At 52.6% G+C, this 26,578-nt stretch overlaps 1 protein-coding gene across 1 annotated transcript; it reads right to left on the minus strand.

The window, feature by feature from the left end:
* Positions 1–12,925: 12,925 nt before the first annotated feature.
* ONECUT2 (one cut homeobox 2) lies at positions 12,926–26,260 on the minus strand. Its single transcript, XM_030467381.1, has 2 exons — positions 25,105–26,260; positions 12,926–13,534 (listed from the first exon to the last, which is right to left on the minus strand). Exons 1-2 carry the CDS (start codon positions 26,192–26,194, stop codon positions 13,248–13,250), a joined length of 1,377 nt encoding a protein of 458 aa, XP_030323241.1. The 5' UTR covers positions 26,195–26,260; the 3' UTR covers positions 12,926–13,247.
* Positions 26,261–26,578: the final 318 nt, after the last annotated feature.

A 26,578-nucleotide genomic window follows, 5' to 3' on the forward strand; every position in this document is an offset into this window, starting at 1 on the left:
CAGCTGAGCTGTGTGTCTTTTTTAAGAGCCCTTTATGGTGTTTTTGATGTTTTCTCTGTGCTTTTCCTTTTCCCCTCAGCAGGAAACATCTGGGCATGTCCTGGGCTGTGGTTTGGGTGGCATCAGCAGTCAGCTGTGCAGCAGTGATTTCTCCCTGCCAGAGCTGCTTTGCTCTGTGCATCAGAGGTTCACATCTGGGGTGGCTCTGTGCTACAGATGTGTCCCCAACACTCCCCAGGAGTGTCCTGGCACAGGGCTCTGCCTGCCTCTGGCTCAGGGACCAGTTCCTTCATTTGTAGTTCTGTGAAAACTGGCTCCAGGCAACAGGGAAGGAAAGACTGGTGCTACTTTTGAGTCCCACCTGTGACTGCTAATTTATTCATTATCTATTATCAGTCTCTAGGCAGCTTATTTCTTATGTTAAAAATTAAGTGGTGGATTGATTATTTTCCAGGGCAGTGCTGAGAGTTGTATACTTAAGCTGCTCCATTAGTGAGCTCTCAGTACTGGAGTGTGCTGGGAGAGAGAGGAATGGATGGGAGATGGAGGGATGAAGGGGAGCAGTGGGTTTATTCCTTTCTTCCCTGTGATGTTCCCATCACTGGCTTTGCCAGTTTGCATCTGATGGAGATTTGACTGAGTAAGCATAGCAGAACTTAGATGTCACATTTATTAGAGTTCAAAAGAATCTCTTTAAGGTGGTGGAAGCCCTGGCTCGCTCTTCCTTTAGAAAGTTGTACTAGGGTAAAAAAATACCAAGCATCATTTTGTCTGTGGTGAGGGCTTTTACTCCTTGCCCAGATGTGGGCAGTGAGGAGAGCATCTCCTCTGCACGCAGCAGCAGTGGGGTCCTGCTCACCATCTCTCCCTCTGCCACAGATGCAGCAGAGAAGCTGATTTTGGGGACTTCCCACCCTGAAGTAAACCAACTGGTTGCTGGTTTCTGCTGGGATTTCTATGGGGAATGGAGGCTGCCTGCCCCTCTGTTGGTGGGGCCCAAGCACCTCGTTGCTCTACTGGGACCACCGGGATTCATCAGGCTGGACCAGATCTAAAATCTGCCTGTTGTTGTCCTGCTAAATTTGTGCTCATCAGTAAGTGCCAGGAAAAGATAATTTAATTTGCATCCCACTGGCCTGGCTGAAGAGCATCCTCTCTGTGGCAGCCTGGAGATGGATCATCTGGAGATGGATTGTCCCTGAGACACAGGGCTGTTATCCCCCTGAGCTTGGAGGCTGGGAGGAGACCGGCTGCCTGCTGACATCTGAACCCCAAAGGCTGAGGGATCATGAGGCCATAAAGTGGGGAGAAAGTGCTGCAGGTGTCACTGCCGTTGTCCTGGGAGGAGGGGACTCTGCCTGTGGTCATGTCCTGCTCCAAGGGGGTCTGCAAGGGCTCATCCCTCCCAGGGCTGGACCCACTGTGAAGAACGCGGAGTTTGAAGTCCAACCCCTGTCTCATTACCTTGATGTCGAGAAGCATTACCCACAAAGTACTAAAGAGCCACATTACCTCCTGCTGATTGATGGTGAGGTTGCCAGGGTCTCTGGGAAGTGCACGTGAAGACACATTTACACTCCCTGGTGGTGAGGAGAACCTGACAGGAGGCTGAGAGCAGAAATACTCGGATAGAGCTGAAAGCATCCCTGCTGCAGTGCCTGGAAAAAGCCAGGATAAATAGCAACCTCCCCCAAAACTGGGGCACCTGAAGCAAGGCCAGAAAGGCTTTGGAAGACCTTGAACTGCAGAGCAGAAGAATGCAGCCAAGAGGGAGAGGGGTGGGTGGGATGGTGTCACCCGGCTTCTGGGAATAGGGCTGGGGTGCTGGGGATAGAGCTCAGGGGAAGGGGGGGGGCTTGTACAGAGCAGTGGGCACCAGAACAGCCTTGGCAGCCCTCACAAACCAGCTCCAGTCCCACAGAGAGGCTGAGCTGGAGCTGCAGGGTTTGTGGTGGCAGTGAAGCTGCTGTGGTTGGTGGCTCTTGCAGAGGACGGTGGGTCCCTTGGCTGGAGGAGCAGGGGGCTGCTCCTGGGGTGATGGGGAGGGAGCTGGGGTGCAGCATCCAGGGCTCTCAGCCATCCTCTCCCCATCATCTTTAAAGAAGATCCATAGTGTGTGAACAGCCCCCCCAGGCAGGGCTAAGGAGGTTCCTCCAGCACACTGTGGTTCCGAGGATGCCCCTACAAGCACTGAGCCCCTGCAGTGCTCCTGAGTGCATTGTGGGGGGGCTGGGGGGCTCTGCATCCCGTGGCCCCTGTCAGCCAAGTCCCACAAGCACTTTTATCACCGAGTTATGAGGCCATTAAGGTCTACGATTGTCTTTTACTGCCTTTGATTTCTTCTGCTGTCAGGCGGGAGGCAAGCGATGTGTAACATGATCCAAAGTGGTCTTGTTTGTTTTAATCTGCTGTTTTAATATATCATGGCTTCCTGCCATTACGCCTCTCTGAGACGGGCCCTGGAGTCCCTGGTGGAGTTTGATGTGTGCAGAAGCTGAGAGGCGTTTTTCCAGGGGGTGCATCTCCTGCTGGGCACAGCTCACCTTGGCTTCTCCTCTGAGTGCCTGCACTGACACTGGCTCTTTCTGCTTCACCACCAACACTGCTGTGGCACAGCTGGATTTTCCTCCTGGTTGGTTTGCTTAACCATCTCCACACCACGTGTGTACTAAAAATGGAGCTGCAAAAGCTTCTGCTGCTTTCCCCCAGAAGGAAGGCTGATGCTGGAGAGGTGCTGTGGGGAGATGCAGGTGGCTCTGCTCAGGGGATGCTCCAGCTGTGCTGAAGATGCCAAGGAAGCTCTGGCAGTTCCAAGGATGCTCCAGCACTCCTGCCAGGTACTGGGGGGGTTTGGCATCCAGTGCTGGGAGCACTGCTTGCTGCTGTGGCACAGCCCGGTGCCCACCCAGGCTGGTGGCTCTGGTGTCAGGGCAGTTGTACACCACGGAGCTGGAGCTGTATCTCACGGGGGATTTTCTGCAGTTCAAGCCCTTGCAGCCCGGGAGGGGTCCTGCCAGGCACCCAGCCCATACCTCAGCTTTTAGTCAGCTTAATGAAATGCTCTCGTTTCCTCCTCCCAGCTGTACCCACTGCTGAGTGCCTGAAAAATGCATTCCCGGGGGAATGATCCCGCCAGCGAGATGGAACTGAGCTCCCATGAGCAGCACCAGGCTCTGGCATCGGGTTTGTCTTTTTTTTTTTGCTATTATTGTGCAGCTTCCCTCCTGGTGCCACTGACTCCCACTGTCCCCTCCTCAGCTCTACAGCCTCTGAGCTGGAGCTCAGGGGGTGGTGTGGGGGGGATGCTTGGGGAGATGCTCAGCCCCGTGCCCAGCAGGGAGTGGGTGAGTGAGTGCGTGGGGGGCTCAGCTCCTCCCTGGTCCCAGGAAGAGGCTGAAAGTGGGGAGGAGAATGGGGCTGGGGGGCACGAAATGGCACAGGAGCAGCTCTGCCTTTCTGTGCACCGGGAGCTGCTCAGCAAAGGGAAATGAAGCAGCCTAAACTTAATTAATATGGCAGCACCTGGCTGAGTGGTGAGAGGGGGATAGGAAGAGGATGAGGATGGGAGTTATCCTGTGATTTTACTAACCCCAAGGTTACAAACCAGTGCTGAGGTTAGATGCAAGATAACCAAGCCCTCAAAAGTGCCTTTTCACCAGCAGTGGTGCAGCAGCCCCTCCTAGGACAGACCCTGGTGCTGCCTCCCCCCTGCCCTCCCCAGGGACACCCCTGGGTGGCTGCTTGGCATTCCCTGCCAGTGGCAGAAGGTTAAGGAAGGAAAGGGACATTTTCATGGTGGTTTTTTTTGTTTTTTTCAGGGATAAGCAAGAGCTTCTCTTGTTCCTTTAATTTTGCAGTTGAGCTCCTTACCTTGAGACTGCACAAGGAGAAAAAAACAAGAGACCTGCTCGTGGCTGGAGGAAAATGAGTGAATGAATGAATGCAAACCTGCTTATATTCTCCTTGCCCTGAAATTTTGGCTGGAGGAACCTCCTGCCTCCTCTGGTAGTGCTGCCTCAGGAATGAAAGTGTGATCATCTGGTTAATTTAATGGTAATTACATTGCTTCATGTAATTCCATCATTCACGTACATATAAGGTGATTTCTTCTTTAACAAACACCTCCCCAGCTGGAATGCACTGACTGAACCAATACTTTGCATTTTCTTGGGCACTGCAGAGGCCATGGCAAGGAGAAGGGCAGAGCTTGCTTGTCCTTGCTGACCCCTCCTTCACCCGGGTCAGAGTGTGGATCCCCTGGGAGTGGTGGCAGGGGCTCAGCTGCTGAGTTTCCCTCTCTGAACCCTCAGATCTTTGCTGAGTTTCCCTCTCTGAACCCTCGGATCTTTGCTCAAGTGCATTTTGCTCCCCCTGGGACAGATCCTATCTGGGGTGCAGTGTTCTGGGGCTGTGACCCTGCCCTACCCCGAGAGCAGCACCAGCCCGTGGGGGCCCAGAGCAAAGCTCTGCTCCCTGGTGCAGGATCAGGCTCTGATGAGCAGCTGGACACTAGGAAGGCACCTGGAAAAAGAAGGAAAAAAAAAAAAGAAAGAAAGAAAGAAAAAAAAAAAGAGGAACTTTTCATGGCACAAGAAGTGTTGTTTTCCTCCTTTATTGAGCTTTGGCAAATAATATGTGTGTGTGGGTTTTACATCAATAGCTATAAATAAAAATTTGAAAGCAATGTAATACTTGTCATTAAGATAAAGGACATCTATTGGCACAAATCATTGAGTAAAAACCCTTTAATGATAAAATAACATTCACTCTTTAGCTACTTTATTTGTCTGAAAAACTCAGCTTACACTCAGGTCAACATATCACCTTCCACAAAGTTAAAAAAGGACATAAAATGACATAATAAAATATACCTTAAATTTCATAATGCAAGTACCTTGGCAAATTTTAGCAAGCTGGACCATCTCCTGGTGGCCACAGTAGTGAACACTGTCATCATCTCCCACCCTAACCCTAACCCTGCCTCTGGGCTGAGGGTGAGCTCAGGGTCTGAGTGCTACACCTACACGTATCCTTGGAGCAGTGCCTGGGTCTGCCAGCACGAGTCGGGGCTGCCGGGACTAATACTGGGTCTGCTTACTGTGGAAGAGCAGAGAAAGCTTTCTGGAAGATTAAACACTATTACAATCATGAACTGTCTTACAAAAAGAAAGAAAACTATGTAAAATCCTTGTATCCTTTACTGTCTTTGGCAGAGAAATAAGAGAAAAAAAAAACCAAACAGGCAGACTATATTACAAAGCTTTCATTATCACAACTACTGTATAAGGCCAAAGGAAAATATGCTGCTTTGCACTAGTGAAAGCACAGCTCTAGAATGTCCTTCCTGACAGACAACACAAACACCATGTTACTCCAGGCTGTGACCTCCCTACTCCCGCTCCCCGGGGCTCTCCTGTGAGGAGTAACGTGTGAGTAGGAGCTGATCTGGCTTTACACTCTGGCTGATGGGACTGCGGGTGGGGGAGAGGCTGGAGCTGGACACAGCCCCACCTAAAAATCAATCCATAAAAAGAAATCCAGAGGAACTCCAGTCCCTAGGAGCCCACGGGCAGCCCCGTGCAGAGCGAGAGGCTCTGGGGTCACAGCCTCCCCAACCCGCTTGGCTGCCAAGCTTCTCCTCAAATAAAAATGTCATTTAACTGGAATTCAACAGGAGCCCCTGCCCGGAACAGGGAGAGGGGACCCAGACCCCATCTCTCCCAGGAAGCAGCCCTGAGCCCATCCCCACAGCTCCTGTCAGGGAAGGGGCTCCGTGCAGAAGGAAAAGCCACCCGGCCCCAAGGGCTGCTCACAGGTCAAACGGAATCAAACCAAAAGAAGCTGCCATTAAGAACCACGATGCATCACACTGCTAAGGGTTTTGCCTCATGCATAACAATGGTAGCGCTGATTGGCAGTTGCTAATTATACCACTACACCGTCACACAGAACAATTGGCTGTTCAGACCAAGTAGCACAAATGTAGAAAATAATCTTTTTTTTTTTTTTCTTTTTTTTTTTTTTTCTTTTTTTTTTTCTTCTTTTTTTCAACAGAGCAAATTAACACAGATTGTTTCTTCAGCAAAATATGAAACTGTAAACTTTGGGCTCATTCTGCAACTTTTCCCCAATCCATAATAAACAAACAAACAAACGAACAAACAGAAAACCCAACGGGAAGAAAGACTGACGTACATTTGTAAGCGCACCTTTTCTGTCTATTACAAAAGCACAACCTAAAACGTATAAAGCTTTTCCTTGTTGTTTTTTTTTTTTCCTTTTTTCTTTTTTTTAAATCACAGTTACCAAAAAGAAACAGTGAATAATTTATTACATACGCTATATTAACGTTACTCTAAACAACTATTCTCTATGAGGTATATCTGAGAAAATTCGGTAAGGGATTGCACGGTCTGCGTTGCCAACATGCCCAGTTTTATATTAAAGCTTTGGAACCGTGAGGAAATAGAGGAGGAAGAGAAGGAGGACAAGGAGGAAGAAGGAGGAAGAAAGAGGAAGAAGGAGAAGGAGAAGGGGAAAGAGAAGGAGAAGGAGAAGGAGAAGGAGAAGGAGAAGGAGAAGGAGAAGGAGAAGGAGAAGGAGAAGGAGAAGGAGAAGGAGAAGGAGAAGGAGAAGGAGAAGGAGAAGGAGAAGGAGAAGAGGAGGAGAAGGAGAGGGAGAAAAGGAGAAGGAGAAGAGGAGGAGGAGAAGAAGGAGAAGAGGTGGGAGAAGAGCCTTTGGTATTATTAGTTTTGTTCTTTGCAAGGCTGCATTGCAAAGCAGCACAGTACAAAAAGCCCACCAGGTAGGATCTGGCGGCCCAGTTGAAGCTGAGGTATTCACAGGAAGAATCAAAGAAACCAAACGAACGAAAGAAAAAAGCACAGAGAGGTCTAGACTGGCAAAATCGTTGCTTTGGTTCAAGCAAGGCACTCGTCCCGTGGTAATGTCACACTTTGCAAGTGAAGCATGAGTCTGGTGAGCAAGGGGGACCCTGCCAGCTCCGGGGACTCTCTGTGCCCTCCTGCCAGCGCCCAGGCCGGCGGGACGGGGACAGCCCGAGGACAGAGTGTCCCCCCCACACCCAGAAGGCATCCTGAGAATTATTATAGCTTTCCATCGAAGAAATATAGCGAGAGGGAGAGGTACAAAAAGCACACTTGTCAAGCCCCTAGCTTTTCCAATACAACACTTAAGCCCCCCCAAAAAAAGACAAAAAGAAAAGGCAACATCTAATTAAAGTGGAGCTTTTGTGTTGAGCTGCTGGTCCCCTGCCTGGGTGGATCTGGAGGGCAGGGGACCAGAGGTGCCAGGCTGGGGTCCCCTGCCCTGGCTGCCTGCAGTCCTGGGACCCAGGGATTTGCACCCCAGTGCACGCCTGCATCCCCCAGGAGGAATTTTCCCTTTGGAATTTACCTTTGGGGTGTTTTTCCCAGGGAAGAGGCTTTGTGTGGAGCAGGACCGGGGGGCTGCCAAGGCAAAGCTGAGCTGGTGTGGTGGGACAAGCAAAAGTACAAGACAGAAAATCACCTTTATCCTGGCCCAAACCAGGATAAGAGGGGGAGCAGGTTTAGCTCCTGGGAGTGTTGGGTTCCCAGGCAGAACCAGGAGGAACTGGGCTGCAAGGAACCGGTGCTGAAGGGCAGGGCTGATTCCCCACAGGCAACCAACCAACTTGTAAGTAGTCACTTAGGAACACGATACTAATGGAGCTTAATGTAGCTTTAGTTTCATTGCTAACTTGAGAAAAAATAATTAATTGATTTTCATATGAAAACTGTACTTGCAGAGAGGGGCGAGGAGGGGAGAGCAGCCGGGAGCCCAGGTGGCCACAGGAAGGAGCAGGGCCACTGGGCAGGGGCTCTGCTGTCCCACACACCACCCCTGGGATCAGGATCAAGTGTGGCACTGCTTGGAACTGAGAACCCCTGATGGAAGGACTGAGTTTTAGGGTTTCCCTCTTTGGGCTCAGCATGTATTATTCCACCCCACCCCAGCCAAGGTTTCAGGAAGCCACAAAGCCCAGGCAAAGCATCCCGGTGCCTTTGCTTTTCCCTGTTTCATTGCTAACTGGAGGAAAACCAAGGAGCTGGTTGTCAGGAGTGGGCAGCAGCAGAGCCCCTTCCCAGGGCTGGGCACAGCTCAACACAGCAGCTCCATCTCCACAACTGGGCTGGGGAAGGATGCAGCAGGCGTCACCTCTCCAAACAGTTTTGGCTGGCAGGAAGGCGAAAGGGAAAGACAGAAAACGTCCCCCCCGAGCTGGCAGCTCCCACCAGTGTTCCTGTGGGAGTGGGGCTGCAGCTGGGCGGTACCGTGAGCGGGAGAGAGGAGCAGCTGGGACCAGAAGGAGCACAAGCAAAGGGCAGACCGCACAGAGAAAGAAATCTTTGGTATCTTTGGTATCATCAACACGATTAAAATTACAAATGGAAAAAGTCAGTGAGGTAGCCTCTTTGGTTCTCACTAGAAATAGAAAGGTTTGGTTTTGTTTTTGTTTTTTCTGTTTTCCTTTTTTTTTTCTTTTTCTTTTCTTTTTTCTTTTTTTTTTTTTTTCTTTTTTTTCTTTTTGTTTTTTCTTTTTTTCTTTTACACACACAGAAGTTCATTCTTGGAAGCAGCTAGTTTAAGGGTTTCCCTCTTTTTGCTTGGCATGTTTTTTCCCCCCATCTTAAGTTTTAAGAAGCCACAAAGTTCAGGCAAAGTATCCCAGTGTCTTTTTTTTTTCTTTTTTTCCTTTTTTTTTTTTTTTTCTTTAACCCCTATTGTTTCTGTATGCACAGTTTTAGGTTGAATATTCATTGCTTGTCCTCAAAACTCACTCTGCTGTTCTGACAGAAAGTCAGCTGTAGTGCTTTCAAGGTAATTCTAAATAAAAAATAAAAACTATACAAGGGCATCCTCAGGTGATGATGAATAAGTTAAATAAATAAGTTATATTATCAAGGCTTTCTGTGCCATAATAAAGGTACATCACACTTCCTACCTGCATGGGAAGAGATTAACTTAAATAAATTAAACAATTAAAAATAATTAAAAGAAGAAACTCAAACTAGGCTCCTGTGGGATGGAAGTGGTTATTTTCCTGCTGTCTGTAACAGGACCTGGCTGCTCTGTGAAGCAACAGGAACTTTAACTTCACTTAAGAGTAACTTTTAAGTGTATTTCCTAAGACAAGCGTGGCATCTTTGATGCACTGCAACAGTAACATGAATAAATAAGTAAATTCAATCCCAAATGAAGTCATACATGGTTGAATTAAATAGTTAAAATACCTAGTGTTGGAGCCTGGTCCCACAGTCTGCATTCAGTCTAAATTCCACTGAATTTAAAGCTAAAGTGAAACTCAATGGAATTTAGACTGAACAGAGATCTCAGGACCTTCTCTATGACTAAATTAAATAAATTACATTATCGATAGCTAATATACTGGGTTAAAACCCACAAGTGTCTGGAAAAAAATAAAACCATTTTAAGCTTTGCCTTTTTAAAAAATCTAAACAATAAAAATTCTCCCTAATAAATATAAAGGAGGCCAAGTATAAAGTTTCCCCATGTCTTAAAAATACTTAGGTATTATGACAAGCAAGAAAAACATTGTTTTTTTGTCCGAAGCTAGCACACTCTTTGCAATGCCACGTGGTTACTGTGTCTGGCTTTGGAAGAGGAGAAGAGGACCCTGTCCCCTTGGGCAGGGCTGAGCGTGGTTCGCTGGTTTAGTCCTTCTCAGGTCTTTGGATTCAGCTGTAGGTAAGAGAGATGCAGAATAAAGCTATTCAACCAAAGTCATCAAGCACATTCTTTGTTCCTTCAGGGATGATTAAGCGATATCCAAGGTTTCTTGAAAGTTGAACTCATCTCGGGTGTGCCCACGGGGGTAACTCCAAGCAGGCGTCGGGGAGATGCTGGGATACTGTGGGTGCAGAGCAGTCTTGAGGAGCAGGGTAAGTAAAAGGGACAAGGTACATGGCACGGCTCTGGGATTCATAAATACACAGCAGAGAAGGGTAGGGCAGCTGCTGGGGGGTTCTGGAGGGGCAGAACAGCTCACAGAGCCTGTCCATGCCTGTCCACACAAGCAGCTGTACCCACAGGAGATGTGCTCAACACTTCCCCGCTGAGAGAGCTGCTACACCAAAGCCCACCAGGGGTGACATGACATGGAAGACCTAACACAGGGCCAGGAGAGAAGCAGGGATAAAAAATGCAGCAGTGTTTCTAGAGGTTCTGCTGAAAATGCCTGTTGGCAGTCAGGGAGTGAAGCTGGGCACTGAGCTAGCTGCCTGCCCAGCAGACAGCCCCAGCCCTGCCCAGTGTCACCAGTGTCCCCACTGGGAGACTGGGGAGCAACACTTGCCAGAGCGAGGTGAGAATTTAAGTGGTAATATTGCATAACATGAACCACCTCCTGCAGTTTATAGAAAATGAATGATTTTGTTCCAGTTACATCTTTTCATAACTCAGTGGTTGGCCTGGACTGAAGCCTGGCCAGGGACCAGGTCACAGGGCTCACCAAGAGCCCAGAGCAGGAGACCAGTGGCAGAAACCCAGCACCACCCAATGCTGCTGGGGTGACAGGGACCTTCCAAATGTGGCATGTCCTGTCAGGGCCATGGAGTGCTCAAGGTGCCCATGAGGGATGGTTTGAGTGGACCCTCTGGGGTGGGAAGGGGAGTGAAACTTCAACATGACCACTCCACCTCACTGGGCCCTGTTCTGCACCCAGATGACTCAGAACCCAAAGACCCAGAGGCATCAGCCCAGACCTGAGCCACTTTTGGGCAGCTGGCATTTAGTTACCATCAGGATCCTGAATTTATTAGTCAGAAACCTGTCCTGCCCTGACCAGATGAGGGTTTCTGATTTCCTTTCTTGTTTTAAATGTAAAAATTGGCAGATAACTGCAGCAGTTTTGCAAAGTAGTTTAAAAGAAGCTGTTGTTTAAATGCAGAGGTGGAGCAAAGTGAAACCGTGGTGCTCCAGCTCTAAGGACAGATTTGGACCTAGTGCTGAGTGTCATGACTTTGATCAGCCAACATAATGTATCTAAGATGCCAAAATGAACCCCTGAACCACCAAATGAACTCACTGAGCTGCCACCTGGCAGCTTTGGTTCAGATCAGGGTCTGATCTCCATGAGCCAGGCTGAGGTGGTGCTCAGCAGGTACAGGGACAGGAATGGGTACATATATATTGCAAGTTTTATCCCCGGGAAAGAGAAAGGAAGGTGTAGCTTGCTCAAGGGATCTGACACACAGAAGGATGGGTATTTGAAGCTCTAGACAAAAGGAGACCAACTCTACCCAACAAAACAAATCATGCCCTAGGGACACGGTTTTCCTAGGTGGCTCTGGAGAGAGGAGACGAACCAGCACAGTATCCCAACATCTTGCACTTGGAGTCCAGGCAGCTCTTGGATGGATCCCGTGTGAGGCACAAACAGGACAAACATAAATAAAGCCACCCTTCTGGTTGCTCAGCAAAAGAGAAGTGATTACCTGTACACAGATCAGTGTTGCTACACGCAGTCAGTCGTGCAAGAGGAGCTAATGAACTGAAAGAAAAGCAGTGAGAATCCTCATCTTTGGTATTGTAGCTGTTGAGGTTTTGGTTGCTCTGTTCCTTGTTCTTTGAAAAAAACTGCATAGGCACAAATTAAAGACAATCTTCAACTTTAAGAGGACTGAGTTGTCAAATGAAGCAGCAATCGTACTGGCTTTGCTTTGTTCTCGTTCTTGTCAACCCTTTCTTTGAGATCTGCTTCCTAAAATGTCCAAGATGTCTGTCAAAACACAGTGTGTTATTCACTTGCTTCCTGACATGCTTCCTTCCTTGTTTTGGTTTTTTTTTTTTTTTTTTCTTTTTTGGTTTTTGGTTTTTTTTACTTTTATTTTTAAATGGAACAGTTTGTTGCAGAAGAAGTAGGTGCAGAAAACATTTCTTTGGTTTCGATTAAGTAGTACATAAAAAAAGTCTCAAGTGTCTCTAAAGAGCCACGACCACCCTTGGCTCAGTGCCCCAGGAGGGGACATTCACTGGTGACATGGGCACACAGCCAGCCCCGGGGTGGTGGTGTCGGGGGGGACTCTGCCCGCGGTGGCCAACGGAGATGGAGAGAGGGCTTGGAGTTTGTGAGGCTTCCCCCATCACCAAGCAACCACCCGCCCCAGCGAGGATGGAAAGGAAATGGCAAGTTATAAACATCTTTGGCTTGCAGTAATCCTGTCTCTTTGGTGTGCTGTGTGCCCACCAGCTCGGGGAACTGGTGGAGGGAAGGAAGGTGGGGATGCGATAGATCTAGAAGGCGTATTGGAGACGTATGCGGCCGTCTGGAGACAGAGTGGAGACAGATGCCACCACCAGGGGCATCCAAAGGGCTTGTTTCTGGTTTGTTCCTGCTTGAAAGTACCATAAAATACTGAAAAAAATGACAAAAAATACACTGAGAGCTAAATGTGTTTCGGCAACAAGGGTGCTGTCGAGGAGGAACTCGACTGCCAGAAACTAAACAGGGTGGATTAACGACCTAAAAAAATCTAGATCTTTCAAAAACGTGTTTGCTCCATGTGCTGTAGCAGTGAAATTGACCTCCTGAGTGTGCATCTGCATGAGGTACAACCCTGGGCCCCGTGACACCCTGCAGGCTGTGCTGGAGGCTCCTGCCCAGCCACCATGGGAGCTGGGGGCTGTACCTCTTCTGTAGCGACTGGCTTTGTGCTTGATACTTTGAGCTCAAGGAAACTGATTTTTTTTTTTTTAATTTGAGGTCAAGCTATACTCGCTGATTAAATTAAAAAAAATATATATTAGAAAATTAAAAAAACCCAAAAAGCTATCATTTGATCTTTTCTTTTCCCCCTAAAACACTTAACAAAACTGTGCCTGAGTTTTAAAAAGAGATTCTTGGATTCTTTAGCATCTGTGTCAGACTTTGTGCTGGGTTGTGGGGTGGGCAGAGCTGGTGCAGGGCATTGTGGCCAGCCCTGGGCAGGGCCAGGTGGCCCCCGCTGGCCACAGCATCCCCAGTGCCCGGGGCTCTTCGGGGCTCCCTCGCCTCAACACCACCGCTCCCCGACCTTCCAGCCCCGCTCCGCCTGTCCTGAGCATAGTATTGGGGGTTAATGCTGAGCCTGCTGGGATGGAGGAGAAGCCGTGGGAGGGGTCCTGGGGGAGAGCCGAGCTGGGGGGGGGTTCCAGGAGGATTGTGCTTTAGGTCACCAGTGAAGCTGCCCTCTCAGCCGCTCCTGTCAGGCCTTGGTGCAGGTGCTGGGGGCCGCGGAGGAGCCCCCGGAGCTCAGGTCATCCTGCCACTTCTCCAGGCTGCGCCGACGGGCGTTCATGAAGAAGTTGCTGACGGTGGTGAGCTCCAGGCCCAGCTGCTGTGAGATGGTGATCTGCATTTCTTTGGAAGGGCGCTTGTTCTCCTTGAAGATGGCGAAAAGCGTTCGGCGCTGGAGGTCGGTGAAGACCAAGCGGGACTTCTTCTGGGACGTGTTCCGCTCCTTGCTCGGCTCCTGCTCCTTGCGTTTGCAGGCTGGGCAGGGGGCAGAGACAGAGAGAAACTGTCAGCACATGGCTGGGGCTGCCTGCAGACCTGCTGGCCCCTCCTGGCATAGACACCAGTGTGTGGAGGGCATGGAGAGCAATGTATGGTGAGTATAGACATCACCATGTGGTGGGCATGGAAAGCAATATATAGAGGGTATGGGCATCACCATGTGGTGGGCATGAAGAGCAATGTATGGTGAGTATGGACATCACCATGTGGTGGGCATGGAGAGCAATGTATGGAGGGTTTTTGTGGTTTCTGTTTGCTGCTGTCTGAAGAAGCTGCCCAAAGTTCAGATCAACTCAGTACTTCTGCTCTGAGACCGTCTGCTTGCCTAGAAATAACCAGCCCACTGAGCACCTCCCAAATCCTACAGCTCTCTAAGTCAGCCCACAGAGTACAATGTTGAAAAGCTATGGAAAAATGAGAAAGAGGTGAGATGAGGCAGGAGCAGTGCCTGCCCCTGGGGCAATGTCCCTGGTCAGCAGTCAGCTCTCCACACATCCCATGACCATGTGAAGCAGCCCCAGGAAGCCCTTACTCCAAGCTCACCACTAAACCACATCCCTCAGGGACACAGTGACATGACTAAAGTGACAGTGCTGGGGAGAAAAGGGCTCAAAGCCCCGTGGACATGTGCTCCACAGGGCCCAGCATCATCCCTCTCCCTGGGGTGTCTCCCAAGGCCAAGGGCAAAGCCAGCCAGAAAACCCTCCCGAGCTGCAGCCTGCCCACCGCTGCGCCGAGCCCTGCTAATGGATCCTAAACCCATCCGTATTAATAGCTGAGCTGTATTTATTAGCACAGAGAGAACATCAAGTGCTGAAACCAATACTGCTGCCGGAGTGTACCCAGATTTAAAAATAGCCCAATCAGGCTGTCTGCACCAGGCAGCCAGCTAAAATAATCCATATGTTGACATGGTTGGGTAATGCGCTGGGACAAAATAAGCAGAGGGAATTGATAAGTGGAAGGGGTTTTGAAGCAGCCCTCTTAAATAATTCCTCAGGTCTAGAATGGGAAATGAGAACCTGGCCCAAAAAGTAAAGCTCAGGCTTTGTGGAAATGTCTGTAATTAACCTGATGGCAGGACCTGTGCCCGAGCAGGGCACCACAGGAGCCTGGCCCAGCCACAAAGACTGTGCTGAGCAGCTCAGTTCTGTGCCTGGGGCAGCATCTCCAGGAGTTCTGCAGGCAGCTGCAATATTTGGTTGGAGGGGCTGCTCCTGACTCCTCTCTCGTATCCATTCCCAGCTGCTGCACTCCAGCAGCTGCAGCAGAGCGGCTCCTCGGAGGAAGGTCAGAATTCAGGAGGAGGATGCTCCAAAGAGCAGGTCCGAAACCAGGACTGATGGGCTATGGGTGAGCATCCTGGAGAGAACCCCAGCATGACCCTCCTGGAGTGGTGGCACCAGCTCAGGGCTCCTGCTGGGCACTGGGGAGTGGGGTAGCAGTGGGGTGAGCTGCAAGTGTGGTCCCATGGCCTGATGCTGGTCTCTGGAGGTGATTAATCCTGCTTCAAGCAGGAAAAATTCAGGCTCCCTGACTACACATCTAAGACATCCCATAGGCAGCGCCTTACTGCCTGCTTGAGATGAAAAAGCAGATTTTTTGGCTGGATCTGTGCATCTGACACTTTGCCTTTTGTGTGGTCCTCTAATCCCCGGGGACGTGAGGAGCGGCTGCATCTTTGCAGCAGTTCCTAATAGGTTCCGGGACACTGGGAAGGGTCTAGTGTTTCCTAACATCACTAATTTATGTCCAGAGATACTCTGTGTTTTACAGTTATTGGTATCTTATAATAAATAATGCAAAGGTATGTGCTTTTCAATGCATTCAGTAAATACTTTCCTTGAACTGTTAAGTTTGCTGTTGAAAAGGCACCATACAGGCAAATGTTTTTCTTGACAAGCATTTATCTGAAGAGAAAAATGGAGTAAGCACTCTAATAAAATAAAGTTATTAGCCAGGAAACCTGCCTACAGAAAGAGAAACGTTTTAATAGTAGAAGGAAGGGAAGTGGCCATCTTGATTCTAAGAACAATTTGATTTATTAGCTGCAGCTAACACTGAACATATTCTACAGAAGAAAATGGGCAACAGGCAAGAATTGAAAGCCATTAACTGTGAAAAAAAAAAATATAAAAAAAAAAAATTGAAATCTTCCCTTTCCTTCCCCACTGGACTGAAGATGCTTTACATAGGCACACTATAGCAAGAGCTCAGCAATAGATGCAGTGCTGCTGGCTGAGGTGGAGCACACCAGTACACAGGGCACTGGGAGCCCTGTGTCCCCAGAGGGAGCAGCCACAACTGGGGGAATGGTTAAAAAAATGTTGCTTTAAAGCAGAATTTGTTATTGCTTAGAAATAGTTGCTTTTTTTTAAAGATGAAAAATAGCCCCCATAGTAACTGTGGGGAGGCAAGAGTGGCAGAAAGAGCCCCAGCACCTCAGCAGCTCCGGGCACTAACAAGGTTCCTCTCCACAAAGATAACAGCTATTCAGATGTTCACCTTTAAATATGCAAGACACTCCATTGATTTTTATTAGCGTGCTTGGGAGGCTGAGGTTAAGCATGTGCTGAAGTGTTTTGCTGGATCCTGGAGACTGTCAGAGCAGAGGCAGGTGGGCAGGCAGCCCTCCTGGATAGCTCCAGAAACAGGGATTTACCCACTGCTCCTGGCTCCTCTGCCTCTCCCCAAACCTCCTGCAGCCCTAAGGCAGCTCCCTGGACACTAAGGCTGCCACTGGTGTCACCAACAGCAGGCAGGGCACCAGTGTGGGATGCAGCTGGATGTGTCCCCTTGCTGTGACAGTGGGTAAGGACACAGCCCCCACGTGTGCCTGCCACGGACCCCATCCCATCTTGGGACACACCTCTCCTCCTCAAAGACACTTTGCTCTGAGCTGCCTGCACAGAACAGGTCTCAGTACAGTTGAGATGGAAAGGAGAACCAGCTGGCCCCACAGTGACTGATGTGTCTGGCATCACGATGGGTCCAGCACCTCCAACCCCATCTGCAGAAAGGACTTGCAAGAAAGGGGTGATTTTTAGGGATTTGCTTTCTGCAAACCCATCTGAGTTTTGTGAACATCACACGCTTCTAATTGAGGCTCAATTTCTTTTTTTTTTTTGTCATTGAATATAAGGAAATTGAGTATTTCTACTGGTAGTTCATTTGTCCTATTTTCTGCAACAATAGCTCTTATTTTGCATTTTCTTCCTCAGAAAAGCAGGACCTCTCCAGCCCACGCATTACAAATAGCTATAAACCCTGAAAACTACTGAGAAGCACTGGAGCTGGTGAGTATTGCCTCTAAAACATTGAGACAGGCTGGGAAACCCACTCTGTGGTGCAAGATGAACACAGGGCAACCCCAGCACCAGGCACTGGGTTCTGTAAGGCCCTTCCCAACCCAACCCATTATTCTGTCAGACTCCCACAGCTGCCAGGAGAGCACCCAGCCCTCCCTTTATCCTCACCTCCTCCAAACCAGTCTCCCTGCAGGTTCTCAGGTTAACCAACACGCTGGGAGAACCATGGCTTTGATGATGGTTTTACTCTGATGGAAAAATGAGTCTGGAACTAGAGAACAGAGAGCAGGTTCTAGGAAGGAGCCCAGCATTCCATGAATCCAGCAGCAAGTCATTTCTCTCCACTGCTGGTGAGGATAAGCCCTGAATATTGATCTCCCGTGTGCGGTTTCATACGGGTGTAGGACAAAGTCAACCAAACCCAGTTATCTGCCTGATGGACCTAAAAAACCTCCCTCAATTTGATTTTGGAGGGAACTGAATGTGGAGGGAATTTAATTATGCTAGTAATACTGGACACAATGAAATGACCATCAAAAGGTTTTCCAAAGGTTTTCAAATGTTTTTCTTTCGCTACGATTCACTTAAAGCAACCTCCTGTACATCTGCATTACCACAATCTCTTAAAAACTAGGCCTCTAAAATCAATTTGATTACCCCTCTGAATTAAGTATGCACAAACGAAAGCAATTGAGATCAATACAAATTAGGTTAAGTACTCCACTGTGTACAAAATCATTAGGTAACAAGAAACAATTTGAATTAAGATGCAAATAATCACATTGTCGGGGGGTGCACCAGGGCACCCTCCCCTCCTCCCCTCCTGCTGCTGCCAGACACCAAACCTTCCTGAGTTTTGTAACCCCCGTGCCTGCCCTCTGACAGCATCGACCGAGGACAAGCCTCCATGCCTACCAACCAGGAGAGCAGCACGGTGACAATTCCCTTCCTCCAGCAAAGATCTGCTGGGATTGGGGACTGGGGAAGGTCTCTTTGCTTGCCAAGCCCACCCCCTGCACCAGTCGAGGTGGTCCCTGCCCTGTGATTCCTGTTTGGAGGTGCAGGGGTTCCCCCCGTGCCTGAGCCTCGCTGTGTCCTGCCAGCAACGTGTTCTCCTCATCCTCAGCCCCACCTCCATCCTTCAGCTGCTTGAGAAGGCCAGATGAATGGGTCTGGGGAGTTGGTTCTTTTATATTTCTTTCTGGCATGTACCAGGTCTCAGGCTATTTGTGTCAATTCTCCTGTAAATCTGCCGGGCGGCTGAAATTGGGCTGTAAATTCTGCAGGGCAGGGACTGCTTCCCCCGTGCAGGGCTGCAACACGGCCTCTAAGTACTGTGGTAATATACTCCCATCATTAATACCAAATAATAAATAATAGATGGGATAGGGCCAATTTATTGCACTCCAGGGCGAGAGTGAGCAGAGCTGGGTGAGCAGGCAGAGCAGGTTCTATGCCCTGCTTGTCACTCTGCACCCAGGCAGCTCCTGCAAGGCAGCCCCCCAGTTCCTCCTCCTTGCTGGGGATGTCCCTGCTAGGGGATGTCCCAGCTCTGCCCCTGCTGGGATCCCACCAGCCCGTGCCACAGCCTTGGTGTGGGGCAGCCTTGTCCCTCCTCCTCCCAGACTCCTGCTTTGACAGCACTTAAATCCATCAGATCAGGATGAGCAGCCTCCTCCCCAGTACCTCCAGTTCCAGCAGCAGCCAGCCTGCCCAGTAATGCATCCACCCCCAGCACAGCCCTGGAGCCTTCACACCACACTCTGCCAGTCCTTAGCTGCTCACACTTGGGAGATTTATGTCTCCTCTCGTCCTGGAGATTCTCCCTTTTGAATCCCCAAATAGTTTCCAGCTGAATTACAACACTTCTCTGTAACAAGGATTTATATTCCTCTCACCAGAGCACAGAGCTGAAACCAGACCTGCTGCTGCCTGGTGTGGCAGCATCTGCAAGTGATGCACCAGCACATCCTCTCCAGCACTAGAACACAGCCCTGACCTCCTGCCTGTGGAGAAAGGGAAAGGCTTCAGGAACATTCCCTGAGAAAGAACTGGGCATCCAAGGGTGAGGTAGGTGAGCAAGAACGGAATAGGAGTCTGAAACCTCAGAGGGGGTTAGAATTGGAAATACCTTCCCTTCCTGTATGCTGTGGGATGGGTGTCACAGCTTTCCCACAGCTAAGGCACTTGGACATCCTCTGATGCTGTCACTCCCTCCAGCACCTCACACAACCAGAGCTGGGTCTCATGGCATGCCCAGCCCTACCCTATTCTTGCCATGTGCCTCCAGACCCAGCTTGATTTCAAAAGCTCAAGAGCTGTACCCTGGCAGGACCCAGCTGTGATGGAGGGGAGATTTGGTGCTAGAGGTGCCAGAAGGACAGGGGGAAAGTTTCAGTAGTTACACCTAGTCTGGGTGAGCCTCTTCACACTGCTGTGGGGGCTGACAGGGTGCTCCTGGTCCTCACAAGCAGTGGCTGAAGGAAAGGTGCTGATGCTGTGCCAGTGGCTGCTGAGGGAACCTGTGACACCTCCCTGTGACAGGAATGGGGGGGCCTGGTCAGTACAGAGAGAAGGGAAAAGGAGAAGGTGTGTGGGCAGCTCCATGAGGGAGACTTCCTCATGCCCTTCCTTTCTCTTCTCCAGCACTGAGCTGCCTGCCAAAGCTTAATGCCTCAGCACAGGCCCCCGTTCCCTTCTTAAATGCCCATTATGACAAGATGAGATCTGCTGGAAAATCACCACTGCTCATAAATATGTTCCCTGCTTACTTAGAGATATTTTGGTCTCAGAGACAATTTGCGTTTTGGGAACCTGCCAGCCTCTATGGCTTGGCTAATAATTCCTTTGTGCAGCATTTACCAGAGGTCTCAGTCTCCCTCTCCCACCTTTTTTTTTTTTTTTCTTCTCCACAATGGACTAGTTTGGTTTTATAGCTCAAAAGCCCCAAAACACTCCAGTTCCTTTTTAGATTGCATTACTCTCTGCCATCAGCAAGTTGCCTCGTTGATTTTTATTACTGAACCCATTTGAGTTTGGTCTGTTTTGTATGATTTCTGTGTACAAAAATCTTCTATAAATCAGACAGCCTTTTATGCAAAAGCCTGCAAGATTGATAGAGCTGGATACAAAATCTTTTACCTTGGAAGAAGAGATGTATTATCTGTCCCATTGGACATAATGCTTTCTCTGCATATTCAACTCCAAAGTATGATGGGGCTTTTTCTAGAGAAGACAGAAGACAAGACAGGAGTCTCAAATACAAACTATCAGAAGAAAGGGAGTAATTTTTTCCCCCGTGTCTAGTGGGGATAAGATGAGAAGCAAAGGATTTAAAAGACAAAAAGGGAGATTACAGCTAGTCATTAAGGGGTTTTTTGTACCTGTAAGCCCTGGCAGAGATTGCCTAAGTAGCCTGAGAACTCCCCATCACTGGAGATCCTTGAAGGCTGGGGCAGTCTGTCAGGACAAGGGATGTGTCAGGTCCTTTCCAGCCCTGCTTTCCCTGCCAGCCTCACTCTGCATCCCCTGCAGAGCCCTGTTCCCCTCTGAAGCAGCCACGGGGAAGCTCCTCTCTGATGAGAGGAGTGTGTGGAGACTCAGAGAGATGTGTTGGGTTACTGGCAAGAAGCTCATCAGAGAAATGGCTAATTGGAAGGGATGAAAAAGCCACCAGCAATTGGTGGATGGCAGGAACACCTGGAACAAGACTTTGTGAATCATACAAAGCAGGAGTGCTAAGGATGAGCAACGGTGCAGAAAAAAAAAGAAGCACAAAGTTTGAGACAAGATGCCCCTATAAAGAGAGAGGGAACAAACAGCATCAGCTCCTGGAAAATAATCCTTTTGGCAAAAATGTTCTTTCCTTCACGTGTTCCTCACCACAAATACATTCTGGCAGTTTTCAGATGCAGAGGAGTATTTGACTCAGGGGTCTTTCAGATCAAATGGTGATGGGTGAGAGATACCAAGAAAAAAAAGGAGATGTGGGGGGAAAATCTGCTAAGGAAATAGTGAGGAACTGATTGGAAAAACTCAGTATAGGCAACACATATTGATGAATCAATTGTTTCTTAAAAACAGCAGAGGGGAAAAAAAGATAGAAATGCATTTCATGACAAATGTAATCAGACTGATATTTATCAGCCAGCAAAGAAATTGATAAAAATCTGATGGCCTAAGAAAGATTTGCATCCAAATTTCCGCAAGGCTGAAACGTCAGAGACAAAAAGACAGGGGCAGGATATGATTTCAGAAAGTTGGTACACGGGAAATAAAATTTATCACCCAGCACCACAATTTACTGCAGGGATTGTTCAAACACAACCACTAATCTATATGGGAAGACTCCTGCTATTTCAAGCCACTTCCAAAGACTCTTCCTGCACCCGTACAATTAGCTCAGCGCTCAGAAACAGCTCCTCGTCTAGATAAAAGGCACGGATTCAGATGTCACCGCGCCTCAACTTTCAGCCACAGAGACACCAACCAGAGAAACCAGAGTCAGGGGACGGGGAGCTGTGCACAGCCCGCCCCGGGATGGAGCAGAGGGGCTGTCCCGAGTCCCTGTCCCCCCGCCCCTGGCTCTGTCCCCTCCCTCGCTATCCCTGGTGCTGCCGCTGCCGCTCCCGCCGCTCCCGCACTGTCCGTGGTGCTGATCGGTTCTGCCCGCACCCTCCCCGCACTGTCCCGGGGGGACCCAGAGGGTCCCTCCAGCACCGCGACCCAAAGCCGAGTCACTAAGTCCTCCGAGCACGGGGGTTGGTACCACCCCGGCTGCCCGGGTGCCCTGAACGAGGCAGGGACCCCCAGGAAGGGACAGAGCCCCCCTCCAGGAGACCCTCGGCAGCCGCTGCTGCTCTTCGGCCGAGGGCAGGCAAAAAAACCCCAACCAAACCCGCGTCCCTGTCGGAGTTCATTGTGATGAAGGGGACGCAGCCACGGAGAGGTCACTGTGCCCGCTTTGCACAAATGAATCATTGATGGTGTTTTGGTACAGAAATGTTTAATCATCAATAAGGTGATTCAGCAATCGGGAAATGTAAACAACAGTGCGAGCGTTTTGCTGATGGGCCCGGAGGAACCGTGCAGAGCCCAGGAACCCCGGGGAGAGCTGCTGCCCCCGGGGGTTTCGGTGGGGTGACTGCACTGTCCCCCCAGCACAGCAGGTACTGATTCGGCCCCGAGATTCCGCGCTTGGCAGCAGCCCGGGAGGTGGCCCCGTGCTCGGTTAACACCCCCATCCGCGGCTGAGCCCTCTGAACTCCGCCCCCCCGGGGAAACACACCGACTCACCGACTCACCGGTCACACTGTTCACCCCGACAGAAAGGTAGGGATTTCCCTGCACCTAGAGGAGCCCGCAGGTGAGGAGAGGAGAGCGGGCTCGGTCCTGCCCGGAGCCCTCGCCCCGAGGAGCAGCCCCGGTCCCGGCAGGAGGGGCGGAGGGGATCCAAGGGGTGACCGAGGCAGCCCGGAGGAGCGGCGGGGTTCCTTGAGTTTCGTTTTGCTTTGCGGGAGAAGCGTTTGCCCGGGCAGCTCCCCTGAAGCTCCGTCCCCGTTCCAGCCGCCCCGAGGGGAGCCCGGTGTCTCCGGGAGGGCACTCGCCACTCCCCCCGTCTGCACGGTCACACCGAAGCCATGTTTTACTCTCGGGTCGCCAAAGCACGCACCGAACTGTCTGCTCACACCGGGAGCTGCCTGCTCACACCGGGAGCTCCCGGCAGAGCAGCACTGTCTCTGCTGCAGCATCGACACGGCCAAGCACCATCCCCCTGCTCAGGAGCCTTTTAAAGACTCCTAAAAAAGAGATAATAAGCACAGAAATTAGAATAGAATAGGTTCCATACATCTTCTATAAGAAGAAATAATCATCACACCCCACTGCTATGGTTCCCATGGGGAGAGAGAAACATTTCCCTTAAAAAAACCCAGATTTTCATCCTGTTTGGGAAAACTTACAGGAGCACAGAAAACCAGCTGGTTTTCTAGAATCCTAAAATACTTTCAGCTTATTTCCCCTGCTCAGAGACATTTAAGCAGGTGAGTAAAGGGGAGGAAGGAAGCACCGAGGCAATGAGGCTGCATATTCACATGTGTATAAGTACATAAACAAGTAAATAAAAATAGATAAATAAAATATCGATTTTCCTGAAGGGAACAGTAATTTGCAGTGGTCTTTCCCACTCCACGGGGAACCCGTGCCCACTGGGCCACTGAAATCTCTCCAGATGTTACTCCTGTATGCAAAGGCATTCTGGGGGAACTGGGAAAGTGGTGCTCCAGAATGATATACACATACCTCCACGTGTGGAGGAGAAAATAATGCTGTTTTGGATTTATTTTTTTCCCCCTATACGTGCAGTTCTGTGGGGAACCCCCCACCCGGGACTGGTGCTGGGAAGGAAAAGCACCAGCAGCATTACTGGAAATGAGCCGGCTCAGGTTCCAGATCAATGAAAACTGGGTCCACGCGTTTATGCTCCTGTTGCCAGCATTAATGCTCTTTTAATCTTCTAAACATTATCTGCATCGATTTCCTTCTAGATACACGTTTGTTTGAGAAGGCGACATCACCTCCTGCTCCGGCAAACAACAAACCAACAACCCCAAACTCTTTCTGTCCCTCTGATGCTCCTCTTGCAGACAAAGCTCGGGAGCTTTCTTAGGCTGCCAACACCGGACTGGATGCGCGGGAGGACCCAGGGAGCTCAGCATCCCTGCCCGGGGCCCTCCCTGCCCCCTCCCCGTGGGAAAGGTCCTGCACCCTCCGAGGGGCTTTGGGAGCCCCCAGCCCAGCGGCTTTTAACCCGCAGGGGCTGAAGAGGGGGGGCGGGCAGGGATGTTGGCCATCAATAATTTATGGCTCCTCATCCCTCCTCTGCCGCATGCAGGGACCCTCCGAGCCCCCCTGCCTGCCTCGGGGGACAGCACCCCACGGCCCGCAGGACAGCGGAGCAGCCCGCAGGACAGCGGAACCCCCCTCACTCCCACCGCACTCTTGTCATGGCAGAGGGAATCCCGCGGCGACATACCGGGGTGCGGGGCCACGGGCAGCCCCCCCGGCCGGTCCCGAGGTAGGGGGCCCCGGGACTCTGCCCCCTCTCCCCAAACCGCATTGTTCCTCCTGTCTCCACCGGAGACAAAGGAGGGGCGAGCGCCCACCGGGGGGGCCCAAGCCCCCCTCCTCTCTCGCGGAGCTCTGTCCCCGTTACCGCGGGGTAACACCGCGGGGAAGGGGCAGCGGGAGGCGACAGCGCCGGCAGAGCCCCCTCTCCCCTCTGGCACCCCTCCGTGTGTGCTGCGGGACAGCCATGGGGACAGCCCCCTGGTACTTGCCCCGACTGATCAACACCGCAGATTAATCCTGATGAACCCCTCCAGGTTGGAATCAACCGAAGGAGCCGAACGGGGGGACCTGGAGTGACAAACAGCCCCGGGCGGGCAGATGGCTGTCACAGCACGGCCTGTCCGCGGGGTCCCTCCGTGTCACAGCCCCTGTCCGCCGGTATCACCCCCCACCCACCGCCCGGGGGAGCATTCCCCGCGGCTGGGGGGCTGCAGGCTGCCCCCCGTTACCGGAGCAGTCCCGCGGGGCTGGGGGAATGAAGGGGGAGGGATCGAGGCTGCTCGAGCCGTCACGGCCGCGTACCCCGCGCACGGGCGGAGATCCCACCGGGTCCGCCTCCCCCGGGCCCCCGGTGCTGTGCGGGGGTCTCTGCCGGCCGCCCCCCCCCGCACCCGCAGAACAATGGGGGCTGCAGATCCCCTCAGTGTCCGCCAGGGGGAGACATCGCGCGCTCCGCGGGACAATGCGGCCGGAGCGCGGGGCTGCGCGGGGCTGCGGCCCCCCCCGCCCCCCGGGACCCCCTCCCCGGGACCCCCCGGGCCGCTCCGCCCGGCCCCGCCTGCCCCTGGGACGCGGTTCCCCCGCCCGGCAGCGGCGTGAGGGATGCGTGATGAACGGGGCGCCCTTCAGCACCCGGCCGGGGAGAGCTGCCCCGGCCCCAGCCACCGTCCCCCCGGCAGCCGCCGCGGGGTGGTCCGGGTCGCCCCTCCGGCAGCCCCGCCGACACCGGGGCTGCCCATAGGGCTGGGGGGATGCGGGGCAGAGGCGGGCCCCGAGCCCCCGGCCCCGCGGAAAGGGGAGGCGGCCGATCCGCACCGGTGATCCCGCAGGGTCGCGCCGGGCTCCTGGTTCCCGGGGGCTTCCGAGGGGGCAGCGCCGGCCCGCACCTACCTGCCAGCCGCAGGGCCGACATCCTCTGGAACTCCGGCTCCTGCAGCCACTTCCACATCCTCCGGAAGGTCTCCCGGCCGGACTTGAGTTTACTCCAAGGCTTAGGGTTCCGCAGCAAGTCCGAGAGGGTCCCCTGAGAGCGGCACAGCACCCGCTGGGCGAAGATGGCCTGCGGGATGCTGTAGCGCTTCAGCTCCGCCGTGATCCTTTGTGCCACTTCTTTGGTGTTGATCTCCTCCAGCTGCCCCGAGCTGCTCACCTGCGAGCCGGAGGAGGAGGAGGGCGGCCGCTCCCGGCCGGCGGGCAGCGCGGGGCCGTGGGGCGGCGGGTGGCCGGGGTGGGCGGGGGGGTGCATGCCGTTCAGGTGGGGCATCATGGCAGGGGGGGTCCCCAGCCCACGGGAGAGGTGCTGGTCCCCTCGCGCCAGCATGGCCGCGTGGGCGTCGAAGTTGGGGCTGAGCATCTTCTCGTGGCCGGGCGGCCCGTAGCCGTGAAGGCCCTGCTGGGCGTTGTGGAGGGGACCCAGCCCGTTGCCCAGCGGCGAGAGGCTCTGCCCCATGCCGGGCATCTCCTTGTAGGGCCCGTAGAGGTTGTTGACGGCCGGCAGCCCGCGCTCGTCCCGCATGAGGGCGAAGCTGCCGCTGACGTTGCCCGAGAGGCGCTGGTGGTGGTGGTGGTGGTGGGCGTGCGGGTGGGCGTGCGGGTGGTGGAACTTGTCGGAGACGGTGGAGATGGGCGGCAGGGGCTGGAGTGGCGTCAGGGTGGTGTAGGTGCTGCTCATGCCCATGCCGGGCGGCGAGGACTCGCAGGGCATGCTCATGGCGTGGTGCAGCGGGATGGAGAGCTCGGGCCGGTACTCGGCGGCGCCGTCCAGCAGCGAGGCCATGCTGGACACCATGGCCGGCCGGGCGCTGGCGGGGGGCGGCAGCTCCTGGTGCGGCGGCGGGGGCGGCGGCGGCGGGGGGGGCACCCGGAGCGGCCCGGCGCTGCGGCCGCCGTGGTGGGGGCTGGGGCTGCCCATCAGCTCCGGCTCATGGCCCGCCGCCCCGTGCAGGCTGCCCAGCGGCTCCATCGCCATCTCGGGGTTCATGGCGCAGGCACCCGGCTCCCCGGCGAGGCATCGACGGGCGCTGCGGGCCGCTCCTCATTCACTCATGGGGGCGGCGGCGGCGGCGGTGGAGGCGGCGGCGGCAGCAGCGCTCCCCGGCCCCGGGCCCCGGGCCGCCCGCCCCGTTCCGCTCCGCCCCGCGGGCAGCGGCCGCTCAGCCGGGCCCCCGCCGACCCCGCGCCATGTCCGCGCCTCGCCGCCGCCGCCGCCGTCTGCGGGCGGCCGGAGCTGTCCGGGGCCGCGCCCGCGGGGCCGGGCCTGCGCCGTGACGGGCGGCGGCGGCCGCCAATGGCGGTGGGGCGGGGCGGTGGGACCGGCCCTTAAAGCCGCCGCGGCCCTTTGTAGCAGCGCTTGGGGCCGCTCGGT

Source organism: Calypte anna, chromosome Z (assembly GCF_003957555.1).
Source record: "Calypte anna isolate BGI_N300 chromosome Z, bCalAnn1_v1.p, whole genome shotgun sequence".
Lineage (NCBI taxonomy): Eukaryota > Metazoa > Chordata > Aves > Apodiformes > Trochilidae > Calypte > Calypte anna.

Bases quoted from the DNA above. Each gene is read 5' to 3' on its own strand.
- ONECUT2 (XM_030467381.1), bottom strand. From the start codon at position 26,194: ATGAACCCCGAGATGGCGATGGAGCCGCTGGGCAGCCTGCACGGGGCG. The intron at 13,535-25,104 runs GTAGGTGCGGGC...CCCCCTGCCCAG, and splicing joins GTCGGCCCTGCGGCTGGCAG to CCTGCAAACGCAAGGAGCAG.